The sequence below is a fragment of the Solea solea genome, chromosome 8, assembly GCF_958295425.1.
Source record: "Solea solea chromosome 8, fSolSol10.1, whole genome shotgun sequence".
In the NCBI taxonomy this organism is placed as follows: Eukaryota; Metazoa; Chordata; class Actinopteri; order Pleuronectiformes; family Soleidae; genus Solea; species Solea solea.
In genome coordinates this window covers 27254857-27268813 of record NC_081141.1, presented here as the reverse complement: position 1 = coordinate 27268813, position 13957 = coordinate 27254857, and the positions used below count along the sequence as shown (strand labels likewise).

The 13957-nt window shown below is 40.9% G+C and overlaps 1 protein-coding gene across 1 annotated transcript in view; it reads left to right on the top strand.

Annotated features, from left to right (window-relative positions):
- The window catches only part of loxl2b (lysyl oxidase-like 2b), a 36780-nt gene that overhangs the window by 17273 nt on the left and 5550 nt on the right, over window positions 1-13957 (top strand). The window contains exons 4-10 of the mRNA XM_058636670.1: window positions 598-809; window positions 3422-3638; window positions 6945-7128; window positions 10103-10254; window positions 10966-11133; window positions 12567-12732; window positions 13599-13839. Coding sequence (XP_058492653.1) covers window positions 598-809; window positions 3422-3638; window positions 6945-7128; window positions 10103-10254; window positions 10966-11133; window positions 12567-12732; window positions 13599-13839 — 1340 coding nt within the window. The remainder of the gene's footprint in view (window positions 1-597; window positions 810-3421; window positions 3639-6944; window positions 7129-10102; window positions 10255-10965; window positions 11134-12566; window positions 12733-13598; window positions 13840-13957) is intronic.

Sequence of the window (13957 nt, the reverse complement as noted above, 5' to 3'; positions counted from 1 at the left end):
ATTTTACCAGTTCCTCTTGTTATTTGCTATATGTGCCAAATGGTCTTGTGATTGGACACTTCCCCCTCGCTGTAGGCAAATCCTTTCACATTTATGGACGTCGTTTCCGATTGTAAAGACAAAGTTTTGTTTTTAAGAAGTCTGTAGCCACGCGACGCCACACCTTGACAACACGTGCCTCCATCATAGCCTTACAGGAGGCGAGCAGCTGTAGAGAGGGGCAGCTACATAGGTTTCCGACATTAATGTCATGACTCAGCAGGCAAAAACACTGTGTTGCACAAATGACGATGGAGGCGCTTTGATAACGCTTGGCTGTTAAAGTTAAAAAAAAAAACACAGGGAAGCAGGTCACAGTTTTCAGGATTAACAAGGTGATTCACGACGTGGAGAAGATTTACAAGAAGCTGTACTTACAGTCAGGATCACGGGTTATGTAAGACAGGAAGTGCTAGGCAGAGAAACATTCTGTCCAGAAACAGTAAAACATATCTTACTGTAAATGTTTGTAAGTGTTGAAATCAGTTTTACGTCATTCTTTGTATTTCTTGACTTACACACTACGTATGTGCTCATTTCTCCGTCTGTCATCCACAGAGCCTTGACATCCAGGTGGAGGACGTGCGCATACGACCCATCCTGTCATCGTACCGCAAGCGCATCCCTGTGACGGAGGGCTACGTGGAGATCAAAGACGGTGGACAATGGAAGCAGATCTGTAACGCCGAGTGGACGCAGTCTAACAGCAGAGTCATCTGTGGCATGTTTGGATTCCCCGCGGAGAGGAAACACAACGCCAGAGTCTACAAGTGAGTGTTTCACTGCAAGTACAGTACACCTGTGTGTGTGTGGTCCTGGCTACGTCACGCCGGAGAGTTTCGTTCACTAGTGGTCACTCTATCTATCTATGTCCACCAAGTGTTGCTCTGGGAAGTTTTTAGAGTTTATGTTGTGTCCTGTCATGCAAACACAAAAGTGCATTAGCCTGGATTTTCAGTGAAACACATTCCTCCAGTGAAGTGTTTGGAAATATTGGAGTTCACAGTTCCCTGGTTGGACTCATGGCTCACTGATTTTGTACAAGATCTTCAAAATGTCGATTTATATTTACTTCTCAAGCACAAAATCCATGTGTATGAGGAAGTAATATCATCATTTTTCGGTTAATGGATTACATTAAATTGAAAACTGTAGTAAAACTGTGTCGAAGTGTCAGACAGAAAGTCCAGAGGAACCTTTCATGTATCCACAAAGAAGTATCAAAGAGGCAGTCCTCTCCATGCAAGAGTTAAGTGAATTTTTGGTTCCCAGAAGGTTCTGGGAGCGTTACCTTTTGGTTTGCGGGAACGTTCCCTGAAGGTTCCCCCTCCTAGGTTCTCCTGTGGTTGATATGGAAAGTTTTCCTAACATTCCCCTAACGTTAGTTTGGTTCCCGGAACCGTCATGTAACCTTTAGAGAACGTTCTCTAGAGGTTCCCAGAATGTTCCCCTAACCACTTTTGTCACAACCTTCATACAACCTTGAGAGAACGTTCCGCAGTGCTTAGCGAGAACACGACAGAATTGAGTCACTGGAATAAAAATTAAAATAAGAGCTCACATTATAACTATTACTATTATTATATTAAAGGTATGAGATGTTATTCAGAATCAAGGGTTAGCAGTCCAACACTACATCCCTGTTTACATGTACGTACAAATAATAACCAGATTGTGATGTGCATTTAATTGGAGTAAACCATGTTGCCTTGAGCACAGTTTGTCTGATTGCTCAGAAATTGTAGTAGTAGAAGAAGAAGAAGCAGCTTCTCGTCCACCTGCACTGCAAACGAACGTCGTTGTCGCCGCTCGTCTCCCGATTATTTCTCCTCTCCTCGTCTTTTCTCTGGACCAGAATGTTCACTTTGGTGTGTTTACATGAAGTACTTTTCTTTATTTTGGATTATTTCTGTCCATGTAAACATAGCTGTGGTGATTAATCTGTAAAAAACTGCAGTTGTGAAACATAACGAAAGGTCTAACAATCACAAACAGTATTTGCTGTAATAGAGAAAGACGTATGGTATCAGTGCATTCCTCACCGCTGCAGTAATGTGTGTGTGTGTGTGTGTCAGTGATGTAAATCTTCTTGCATGAGGGAGGCGAGAGCAGCCAAATAGCCACAGGTTAATCGCAGCGCACCGTAAAACTTCCAGCGATCCACTTAAGGCCTGAATTTAGTGTCTGTCTGAGGTGGAAGTTTTTCCTCCGCTTGAGGTAATCACAGCAGAGCACTTTCCGTGTACGTGTCAGGCTGCACACGCTTCAGCCTCGTGAACATGTGCAGTTGGGTCTCCTCTCTCAGTCACTCTGTCTACTGTGATAAATTTGTCCAAACAGCAAAAAGGTTGGATTGGTCTGGTCAAGTTTACCCAGTCAAGACTTCTTAGATCTTATATGTAACATTAAGGAGATAAGACAAGCTGACTTTAAGCTTGCTGTTTGGTCTTTCTGTATCTATTTTATACCGCTTTATCGTCCACATGAGGGTCATGGGGGGTCTGGAGCTAATCCCAGAGGACATAAAGTGGCACAGTCACAACTATAGTCAATTTAGAGTATCAAATTAACCTAATCCCGGAGGAATACCTAGAGAGAACCCACGCACACATGGGGGAGAACATACAAACGGCACAAAGAAAGGGCCTCTGTTGAACCGGGATTCGAACTGGTGACCTTTTTGCAGTGAGACAACAGTGTTAGCCACTGCCACTGTGGTCAAAAAGAAAATTTGACATTCATGCTGTGTTGGATTTGATTACAAACTAACAGTAGTGCATCAGTGAAGAAGCATAGACTCATTTTCAGACATGATTGAAGAATTGATTTTGAATTGACTTTTATTCCAAGAGTTAGCTTTATGTTATGATGTAAGTGTAAACTGCTATTGTTTGTATTTTTCACACTATGTATTTGTAAGAATTCAACTTCCACAGCGTTAGAACCGCCGTATTATTCAGTCGTGGCTCCGTGGTTAATACTTTCTGATCTGTCTGTTTCTCACTGTGAACATCAGATCAGCGTCCACGTCACCAGCTTCATAACCTTTTTTTTTTTATTATTATTCCACAAACACCTCAGACATGAGACACCAGAATGGGACGCGCTGTTCTGTAAACGAGGCTCGTTAAATACAGAGTGTGGGCTCAGTAATAAATGGGGAGGAAGAGGATATTAGCATCGCAGCAGGCCTGAAGGAGTGTCATTATCCTGCGGTGTGTTCAAGTTCACATGGAATACAGGGAACTTTACAGCTCTTTGATAACATAGACTGTAATTATACAATAATCTGTATATGTGATGAGCACTGTCCTGATACTGTGAAACTAATGACTTAACGACTTCTCGTCTCTCTCTTCCTCCTCCTCCTCCACCTGTGCAGGATGTTTGCTCGCAGGAGAAAGCCCACATACTGGGACTTCTCCGTCAACTGCACTGGCAGCGAAGCACATCTGTCCAGCTGTAAACTGGGCCAGTCTGCGATACTCAAGACCAACGGCACCTGCACTGACGGGCTGCCCGTGGTGGTGAGCTGTGTGCCCGGCAGAGCCTTCGCTCCGGCGACCATGACGGGATTCAAGAAGGCTTTCCGACAAGAGGTAAAGTCTTCTACATGACTTCTGGTTATGATGCAGACAAGGATACAGATTCAGGATTTGAAAAAAATTCAAAGTTTATCTTGAGAGATGTAGAGCGTGGTCACATCTAAAGACAGCATATACTGTATATCACGCAATATGTTAGGTAAGCCCTCTCTTCACTGGCTGTTTGCATTAAAAAGATGGTGGGTAGATGTTGTGCACCAGGATGTCATGGGTGAAGATGCTCTTAAAAGGTTGCCCTCCCACCTTAAGCTCTGTCGGCACATTTGACCCTTGAATTTGAGGGAATTTGTCCTTGAAAAATCCTTGAATTTGATGTCACTCAAGGTGTGAGAACCCTGTTAGAAGCCGGAGTGATGGAAACCCACAGGCAGTATTTGGAGAAAGTTTCCCAGTCGGCAGGGACCGACTTTTCCAGCACTTATTGAATCAGACGAGAATCTCCGAGTTCAAATTTGATAATATTCACTAATATTGTCATAGTGTAATGAGCCACAGCGGTAATAAGCGGTGACTGCACAAACATTGACGCTGTGTTGATGACGGCTGTCAGCAGAGTGAAATGGTAAACAGAGCTGATTCAGGAAATGACTGCACTGGTTCACTTCAGTTCACTGGCTCTGATGCGGGAGGGAGGGTGTGCGACTGTTTGGCTGTTTCTGACATCCAGCCATGCAGTGCCGCTGTTCTGAACGCACTGTCACACTGTGAGTCACAGATCCTGCATCTCCACAAAGAACTGCCATTATCGGCAAACGAAACTACGCCAAAAATGTCTTAGAGCAAGAAACCAGAGTGATCCGGTCGGGTTTTTTCTCACGTATTCACTGAAATATTCTTCAGCAGCGCGCAGGCGATAGTTTTCTGCAGGAATTTCAAAAGCACCAAATCAAAGAGGCCGATTGCTTCATTTTTGAACGGATCTGGGAATCCACTGTGGAAAAGAAATTCTGTTGGATTTGTTTTACGTGGCAGCTTAAAAAAAAAATGTGGCTGCACTTGGATTTATGTCTGTAAAGTTGCAGCCACAGCTGCTGCTAATGAGTATTATTTTATCAATTAATTGATTAGCTGGCTCCATCAAGTGTGGAAAATCGATTGCTGATCTTCAATCCTCATATGTCTTTGGTTTTCTTCATAAACTATAGATTTTGCTCTTAATTTTTCTATTGTTTTAATGAAAAAACTTAGGTAAATTCATCAAAAACAATTGCTGATTGATTCAATGGACAACTATGAAGGATTCATTGCTGCAGCATTTTGCTTATGTTGTAAATGAGATTGAGAATATGCAAATGACGTTTTCCAGGACGTTCTCCAGGACGTTCTCCTACCATCTGCCTTGTCAGATAGATAATATCTGTGTGCTATATTTGGGAAACACAGCAGGAAAAGCTCTGGATAATTCACAGTGAGGGAGTGTGTTAGTGTCCTGCCTCCCTCATGCTTAAGCCAGATGCTAACACAAATTTTCCTGGATCATCCAGACATTCTACCTCTGAATTTCCAGATTCTGGACTCCCAGTGTTCCTGCCATAGTCATTTTTTGCCTCTCACGTTGGTTCCTTGTGGCCTTGCATTAAACCCCCAGTTCCAGTTTGGATCATGTGATTGCTAAAATAACTCAACCCTTGAACGTGGACCACGAAAACGTTGCAAAGGGAAGAATCCTGTAAAGAATGGTGTGATTCTAGCGTTGTGGCGACAGTTTGAGGAAGAATAATCCCAGTTTATGACAAAACCAGAGGAAGTAGTTGGTGAAGAACCCGACCGCCGCCCTTGTGACCTTTGGGATGCACTTAAACTCACGCTGACATCGGCAGCAGATTGAAAGACATGAAACATCCGTCTGTGAACAATCCACCCAAAAAAACGTTTGGTGATAGCACACACTGCCATAAATTTCTGTGTGAGCGAGCGACTCCGTCCAAGTTCTGGTCTGAAGTCAGAGGTCTCTGTCACGTTCCACAGCTGAGCTCCGTGCCTGACCGCACATCGCACACATCCTCCACCACTCACAGACTGAGTGACTCCAAGAATCTTTACTCCAGAACCACGGGGGATAAATCTTGCTGACAGCTGATTGAACCCCTGGAACTCGAAGGTTGGGGGTTGGATTCCCAGCTCCTTGGACAAAACACGTTGCTCCAGTGCCCGGCAGTGTGTGTGAATGAAAGATGTGTTATAGAAAAAGTATGAATGAATGGGTGAATGGCAGAAAGTGCAGTGTGAAGCAGCTTTGATTATTCATCAAGATTAGAAAAGCACTTCAGACCATAACACGCAAACTCCACACAGAAAGGCCCTACGTCAACCCGGGATCTGATATAGTGACCTTCTTTTGCTGTTAGGCAACAATGCTAGCCACTTCTCCGCCGTGTGTTGGTGATTTTCTGTTTTTTTTTTTTTTTTTTGCATTATATAACAAAGAAATCATTGAAACGCCCATATTTGACAGAGATCTTAACCGTCAGGGTCATCAGGTCAACTTTTACGTCCCGGGGTCGAGGTGTAAACTGTAGGATGATAGGTCTCCCAAACTTTGTGGAACAAGCTACCCCCGATTTACATATCAGTACTGTTTTAACACTTTAAAAAAGTAAACTCTAAATGTTTTTATTTTACTTTCAATGGCTTTTAGTACCTGTCTTCTTTTTGCTGTTAATGTATTTTTTCTTCTTTTTTAAATCTTTTGTTCCTACTATATTTTGTTGTTGTGTAAAGCACTTTGTATATTAAATGATTCATTTGAAAACAGAATACTGTGTTGTAGACAAAAAAAAACATTTTCTGACTTTTTATAGCCCAAATAAATAATCGCTTAATGGCGAAAAATCACAGTAAACAATTATATATGTAGTTTGTGTAATTTTGAGTCATAATCTATTCTAAAACATCTAATATCTGAAATATACAGTATATGTGTGTGTGTGTAGGATTGGATAGGAGATTTTTGGTTTTGTCCCGGTGGGAGAAAGGCCACACACACATTAAGACGTCTGGCTGTTACCTTGTGCATACAAATAGCAGTAACTCAGATTAAACTGTGCTTTTAATGTGTTTAAATTAAACATTTCCAGTTTGTCCAAACAGTTAATATGAGAGCAGCATTAACAGCATGTTGTATAAACATGAAGCCACCCAGTCTGCTGCCTCAGCTTCCTCAGCTTCCTCATCTCTGTGAGGGGAAACGTCGACGTCCCACATTTCCAGCTCTCTCCGACTCTCTTATTACAAAAGCTCAACCTAAATATATGGTTTTTCGGATTTGAACATTTGTATTTTTTTTTGCCCTCTCTACAGCAGGCACTGGTGCGACTCCGCGGTGGGGCCATCGTAGGCGAGGGCCGAGTGGAGGTGTTAAAAAACGGAGAGTGGGGCACCATATGTGATGATAAATGGAACCTGATCTCAGCCACCGTGGTGTGTCGAGAGCTGGGCTTTGGCACGGCCAAGGAGGCTCTGTCTGGAGGCCGTCTGGGACAAGGTGTGTTGATTTATTTTTTTTTAACTTTTATTTATGCAAGGAATAAGGTGTTTTCCCCGTCTGCTCTTGCTGCACAGTCAGGGCAGGGATTTCCCCAGAGTTCAAGTCAGGTCATGTCCCTTCATTTGTGCGTGGAGGTAGATTTGTACTTTAGTTTTAAAACAGTCATCACATCTTGTAGACATGACAAACATAATAATTAGTGAAATAAAACATACTTAACCAAGATAACTCAGGAAACACAGACCTCCACCAAAGGCTTGAGCGCTTTGTCACCTTCGTTTTACGTAACAGCTCCTGACTCTGTAATCTGACCAAATTATGTTCAAATCTGATGAGTTTTGACTGTTTTGCCCATTAAAAGAGATAGGGATTCCTTTTGTGACGTCATCAGAGGATCAATTCTTACCTAAATTAAATGGGAACACACTTGGTTGATCACCCGCCCATCACAAAGAATTAAGGTTGATCCGTGAAATAATGTTGACAGGAAGTCAAATTTACAGATAAAACATAACCTTGGTGGGAGGAACACTATTTTTCATTGAGTAAAACAATACAAGAAGGTTTAAACTCATAATTCAACAGTTCAACATACAGTAAGTACCTGAAATAACACTAAAATCTATGTAGAATAAACGGACAAACTCTGACAAAACTCACACACACAGGTACATGGAATCACTCCACTATAAAATATGTTTTAACCCAGAAAAATAAAACTTTGAATTCAAACTTTGTCACTCTTCACCGGTTCTGGGTAGCCATGTATAGGAAGACCTCATATTATGCCATTAACTTGTAAATGACAGTCTCTACTGTCTACATGCTGATGGAAGGTTGTAGCAAAACCACATATCCCAAACATTGCAGGCAGCAGTTCTACCCTGGAGGCCATTTTCTAACTTGTGTGATTTCGCTCAGTAGAACGGGATTAGTGACACAGTGCAAGTCAGTTGATGATGGTGGGGGATGATGGTGGGGATCCGTTTCCCTGCTGGTTTGACTTCCCCTGTGTGAGTGGAAATATGACAAAGCTTCTGTACATTCAGTCCTGAAGTTACTGGATCTGTTCACTATGAGAGCTCAGCTCAGATCAGCTCAGCGGGAGTGTAGACAGAACCTGTGGAGAAGCGTGTTTGTACTGAAAACAAACCTCTAACCCAGTATATAGGTAGTTTGGAAAGAGATTTTCTGTTTAGATTTAATTTGTTGCTATCAAACAAACAGTTAAGTTTTGGTCTGTAATTTGTCCCTTAAAATGATTTTATTTATTTAATTTTTTCATTTTCAATAATACTACTTCCAAAAGCTTTTAAGGGTATGAAAGATTAGTGATAGAAAATGTCACATGTTTGATGCCTTATAAGTGATGTGCTGTTGTATTCTCTGTCAATTAGTTTACATTTATATCACTGTATATCTTCTCCTGGAAACACAGATGCTTAAGTAAACTAAACTATGCTAAGATGAGTTAAATTAAGCTAAGTTATGATAAGATGAGCTAAAGTAAGCTCAGGTACGCTAAGCTAAAATAAGCTAAACTAAGGGGGCGACGGTGGCTCAGTGGTAGAGTGAGTTGCCTTTCAACTCGGGGTTCGATTCCCGGCTTTGCTAGTCTACATGCCGCTGTGATAGAAAATGTGGTGCACAGTTGTTAGAAAACAACACAAAAAAGTTCTCTTTTGAAAACAAAAAAATAGTACAAGACATTTTTCATATTTATGATCAAAAGGGAATTGGCAAAATTGTAAAAACAACCTGGTTTAATTGAAAACCGTAAATCATTGAAACCCATTGTCTCTTCGGTTCATTAAATGTCTCCTTGTTCCTGATCCATTTTTTTACAGTGTTGTTTTAACAAATTATAATACAAAACTAAGAGTGAAGCTGCAGAATTTCACTTGTTTGCCAGACTAGGTTTTAAATCTCAGGTGTCTTATTTTGAAAAGTGTTGTTCCCTCTGAGAGTTTGGAATGAGGCCTGTAGAAAAAGATGTGCCCCTTTTATTGAGTAGTAATTTTCTAATGGATACCTTCACTTGGAACAGTCTCTTTTATGGTCTCCTCTCTCACAAGTTATTACCCAGAATGCACCAGCAAGGCTGCAGGTGTGCCACTGACCCATTTCTGAATTACACACACGCTCACCTGTCAGCAGGATGTACTACATACATGCAGTAAATGCCACAATGACTTGTATACAGCTTATAACCTGCGAACAGGAACGTTTTTATCTTTCATCAAGAGGGACGTGTTGTTCATGTCTGCTCATTCCACTGATATTAGACATGAGGAATTCTAAAAAGGAGGGAATGTTCCTGCCAACATCATTTTCCATTGTGATTTGTCATCAGTGGCTCCCTGTAACCTCGCAGAGAAAAACAAAAACCCAGATGGAAAATAAAAAAAAGTAGCCCGACAGGCAGTAGCTCACTCTCCTGTCACAGATTCAGATAGAAAAGATATGTATTGGTGCAGGGAAATAGAGACACAAGTACTTTGTTTTTTGTTGTTTAGAAATCCCAATTGTAAGAATGACAATGTCCAAGGAGCATCATTTTAAGTAACTGATAGAGATTCCACTTTGTTCATGTTAACAAAAATGAATTATGGAGTTCCACAAGGCTCAATGCTTGGCCCTATACTCCTATACTTCCTTTAGTGCTTCATTACGACATAAATATTGATTGCTATGCAGATGATACACCGCTGTATTTATACATGTGACTGGATGAAACAAACCAGGTTTTCTAAAAGGCATAATTCTTCATGATCTGTAGGTTTTTACAAATAAAGTTATCATATTTTGGCCTCAAACGTCTTAGAGAAACATCACTTTACAGTGTAGTGACTTAAAAAGTGCCTTTTTTTTTTACAAAAAATAGATAAATAAACTGATTTGATGAATTACTACAGCAATGACGTGGCATCTAATGTAGCTAGGAAGCTTTTTTTTTTGTTGTGATTTTCAGGAATGGGCCCGGTGCACATGAACGAGGTGGAGTGCACAGGATTTGAGAAGTCCATCACAGAGTGCTCCTTCAACAAAGAGTTTCTGGGCTGCAGCCACGAGGAGGACTCTGCCGTCAGGTGTAACATTCCTGCGATGGGCTTCCAGGAGCGGGTCGGTCTCAGCTTGAATCAAAACTTTACATACTCTGACCAACAGGGATGGATATCCTTAGGATTTAGTTATTGATACTATTTCTATTTCTCCATCCTATATTTGGTATACACAAAGGTGTAGTGGAGATCTTTGAGGAAGATAGTACCTCATAGATAGATAGTATCTTAGCATCAGAGGCTAGGGACTTAGATTAGATAGATTCCACTGTAGTGAAGTTTCACAATAAAAGACATATGAGGAGTGTTAGCTTCCACCTTCTATTAGCATCAGAGCCCGACTGCAGTTCTGTTAGCAGCAGCATGTTAGCTTTAAGTAACGTTAGCTTTGCTAAAAGAGTCAAAAGAAGCGGCACTGTATGTACGTTTATAGACTGTTGTGTTTTGTGTAGTTGTTAGTGTTAACCTGTTTACTCCAAATGGAACTTTCTAGCACTTGTTGGCCATTTTGCGTTGTTATTAGCAGATGGTTGGGAAGTGGAAAATGCTTCGCTAAATTTCGCTACTGTCTTCTGACTCCATATCATATGTTCTAATGCTAAGTTAAAATGAATGCAACATTAATATTGATCGTACTATGTTTTTGTCCAGGCAGTTACTAATACAGATTCTTGATATCCATCCCTTTATTTTTCCTTATTTTCGGCCTGTTAAACGTTTTCTAAAACGTTCTCCACTGGATTTAGTCCTCATGTACTGTTGTATTTCTCAGCTGCGTCTCAGTGGAGGTCGTAACCCCTACGAGGGTCGCGTGGAGGTGCTGATGGAGAAGAACGGTTCTCTGGTGTGGGGGACGGTGTGCGGTGAGGGCTGGGGAACCATGGAGGCCATGGTGGTGTGCAGACAGCTGGGCCTGGGCTTCGCCAGCAACGCTTTCCAGGTATGAGTTTTTTTTTTATTTACTTTAATTTTCTTAAATGTTTTAAGGTTTCGTTAAACTTCACGCAGGGTGTGTGTACAGATGTGTGATATCAGCTTAAGTACTGGGACTTTAGTGTTTTCAAGGTTTGAATGTGCTTAAAAATACTTAAAATAGACACTGTTTTTCAATGGCAAAAAGATTTCTGACCTAATAGTTTGCTCATTTTAAAATAAGTCTAAAAACAGACTATTATAAAACACTATTTTGGTTGTTTATAGCATAATACAATCTTATTACTTAATTACTGACTTTCAGGGCAGACCACACACACTGGTCATCCAGGTGTTTTGTTTTGGGTTAGAAAAATTCAAATAACAATATATAATTGAAGGAAATCCATGAAATCAGACTTGTTTCCATTCACGTTGGGAATGTGGACGTGCAGAGGAGGAGACAACTAAGTGCCAGTTGCACTGGAACGTCCACGTTGATGCCAAAACAAACCTCCAAACTCCTCCAAGTTCCTAAATACCCTATGTAAGATAGAGCGGTGAACGTTAGACATGGTGTAAAAATAAAATCCTGCCACATCCTGAACTTTTAGCTTCAGTGTCTCCTCCTGATTTGATCTACATTAAATGACGGTGGTCCAGTCATCAGTTACTAACATGTTTTCATTAGCAGACGGTGAGATTTTTGCCTCAGATTACAATCCTCTGAGGGCGACTGTGGCTCAGAAAGTAGTGCAGGTCGGGGGTTTGATCCCCAGCTCCTCTAGTTTCTATGTCAAAGGCAATACTGTGAAGCCTAAATGCTCAGCATGACATCCCCATATTTATCATACAGACTGGATTTAAAGCTTCAGTTTTTGTAGAAAGTAGAAATAAGGTAAGGAAATAAAGACTAGTAAATGCTATTAATATGAAAACACGATAAACGACAATAGCTTCGCTATATACAGTATAGTATATATATATATATGTGAACAATTTCTAAGTTATAATCTATGTATGATCTATGAGAATATCATCACTGTTGTTGCTTACTCCACAATGCTGTAGATAGACAAGGGGCGCCATCTAGTGGTCTTTATGGAGAAGCACCTGATATATTGTGCATTTTATTTTATTTTATTTTATACATGATTTAGTGATCACTCTGGAGACCTATAATGGATTTTCATCATCGAAAACCATGTTTACCAATCTTTCTATATGGAGACTCACTATTGTGTTAGAATTACAGCCATATCTGTAAAACTTAATATCATTCTTTGTTATTTAAAACATACAGTATACAAATAAACAAATTTGTCCCCCCCAAAAAATCTGATTGAATGTAATCTAATTGTTATTTGCATGTTTTCATACACATTTGAGAAAAGACGGATACAAGTCTACAGTGTTGACGATGATATTTGAGCGGTTTGTGTGTTTTTTCCCTCCCATCAGGAGACGTGGTACTGGCCTGGACAGGTGGGTGCAGACGCGGTGGTGATGAGTGGCGTCCGCTGCTCTGGCACCGAGATGTCCCTGTCCCACTGTCTGCACCACGGAGCTCACCTCAGCTGCGCCAAAGGAGGAGGACGCTTCGCCGCCGGAGTCTCGTGCTCGGAGAGTAAGATCTACATCTAATCTTCATCAGGGCTCTTTAATTCTATGATCAACTCAGACATTTTCCCACAGTCAGTGAACAGCAGATTTGTCACGTCAAAAAGTGCATAAAAGGACAATAAAAAGAAAGAAGTACTATCAATAACCTTTTTACTCTACAAACTAAAATGTTTGGTCAATTGTTTTTTGTCATATTTGAACCTGGTGCAACTCAATATGCATAAAATATGCATACAATGTCCACAATATTACCAAGGACAGAAGCTTCTATTTATAATAACATTTCATACACATCTCAAAGAGCATTTTCTGACATTTTATGGACCAAACAACTAATCGATTAATCAAGATAATAATCAACGGATGAATCGTTTATGAAAACAATCATTATTTGCAGTCCTGGTCCTACATTTTTGGCATGCTTTGGTTCCTGAAGGCCCAGTAGATCCAAACAACTCCACAAAATGATAGTTATAACCACAGTCGTGATGTAGAGAGTTGGTTCTTGGTTGGTTCTGCTCTTCTTAAATAAAAAAAACTTTAATTTCTGTGCAGGATTCCAGAGATAAATGTGTGACAGAGAGTCAAAAACAGGTTTAGAGTAACTGAGTTATTAAAGTGTTGTGGGTGTACACACTAGAGCTGCAACTAACAATTATTATCACGATTAACCGAGTAATCGTTTGGTCCATAAAATGTCAGGTAACATAAAAAAATGTTGATCAGTGTTTGTCAAACCTGGAAATGATGAATTATTTAGTTTTTAATGATTTCTTTGTTGTCTGGAGCAATGAAATATAAAGAAAATATTTACAACAGAAGACTTTTTTTGGCCAGTAAATTTAATCCTGTCTTTGTCTAAATCCACAGCGGCTCCAGACCTGGTGCTGAACCCTCAGGTGGTGGAGGAGACCACCTACATGGAGGACAGGCCCATGTTCATGCTGCAGTGTGCGTACGAGGAGAACTGCCTGGCGGCCACGTCCAGTCAGGTGCCGGCCAACTCGTACCGCCGCCTGCTGCGCTTCTCCTCGCAGATCCACAACAACGGACAGTCGGACTTCAAGCCCAAAGCCAGCAGAGAGTCGTGGGTGTGGCACGACTGTCACAGGTCAGAGCCAGAGCGACAAACACTGGTTTACAGTAGAGTTCCACCAAATTTATTTGCTTTTAAAGGAATAGTTCAACATTTGAAGACACGTGGTTTTGGATAAGGGCATGTTTTGTTT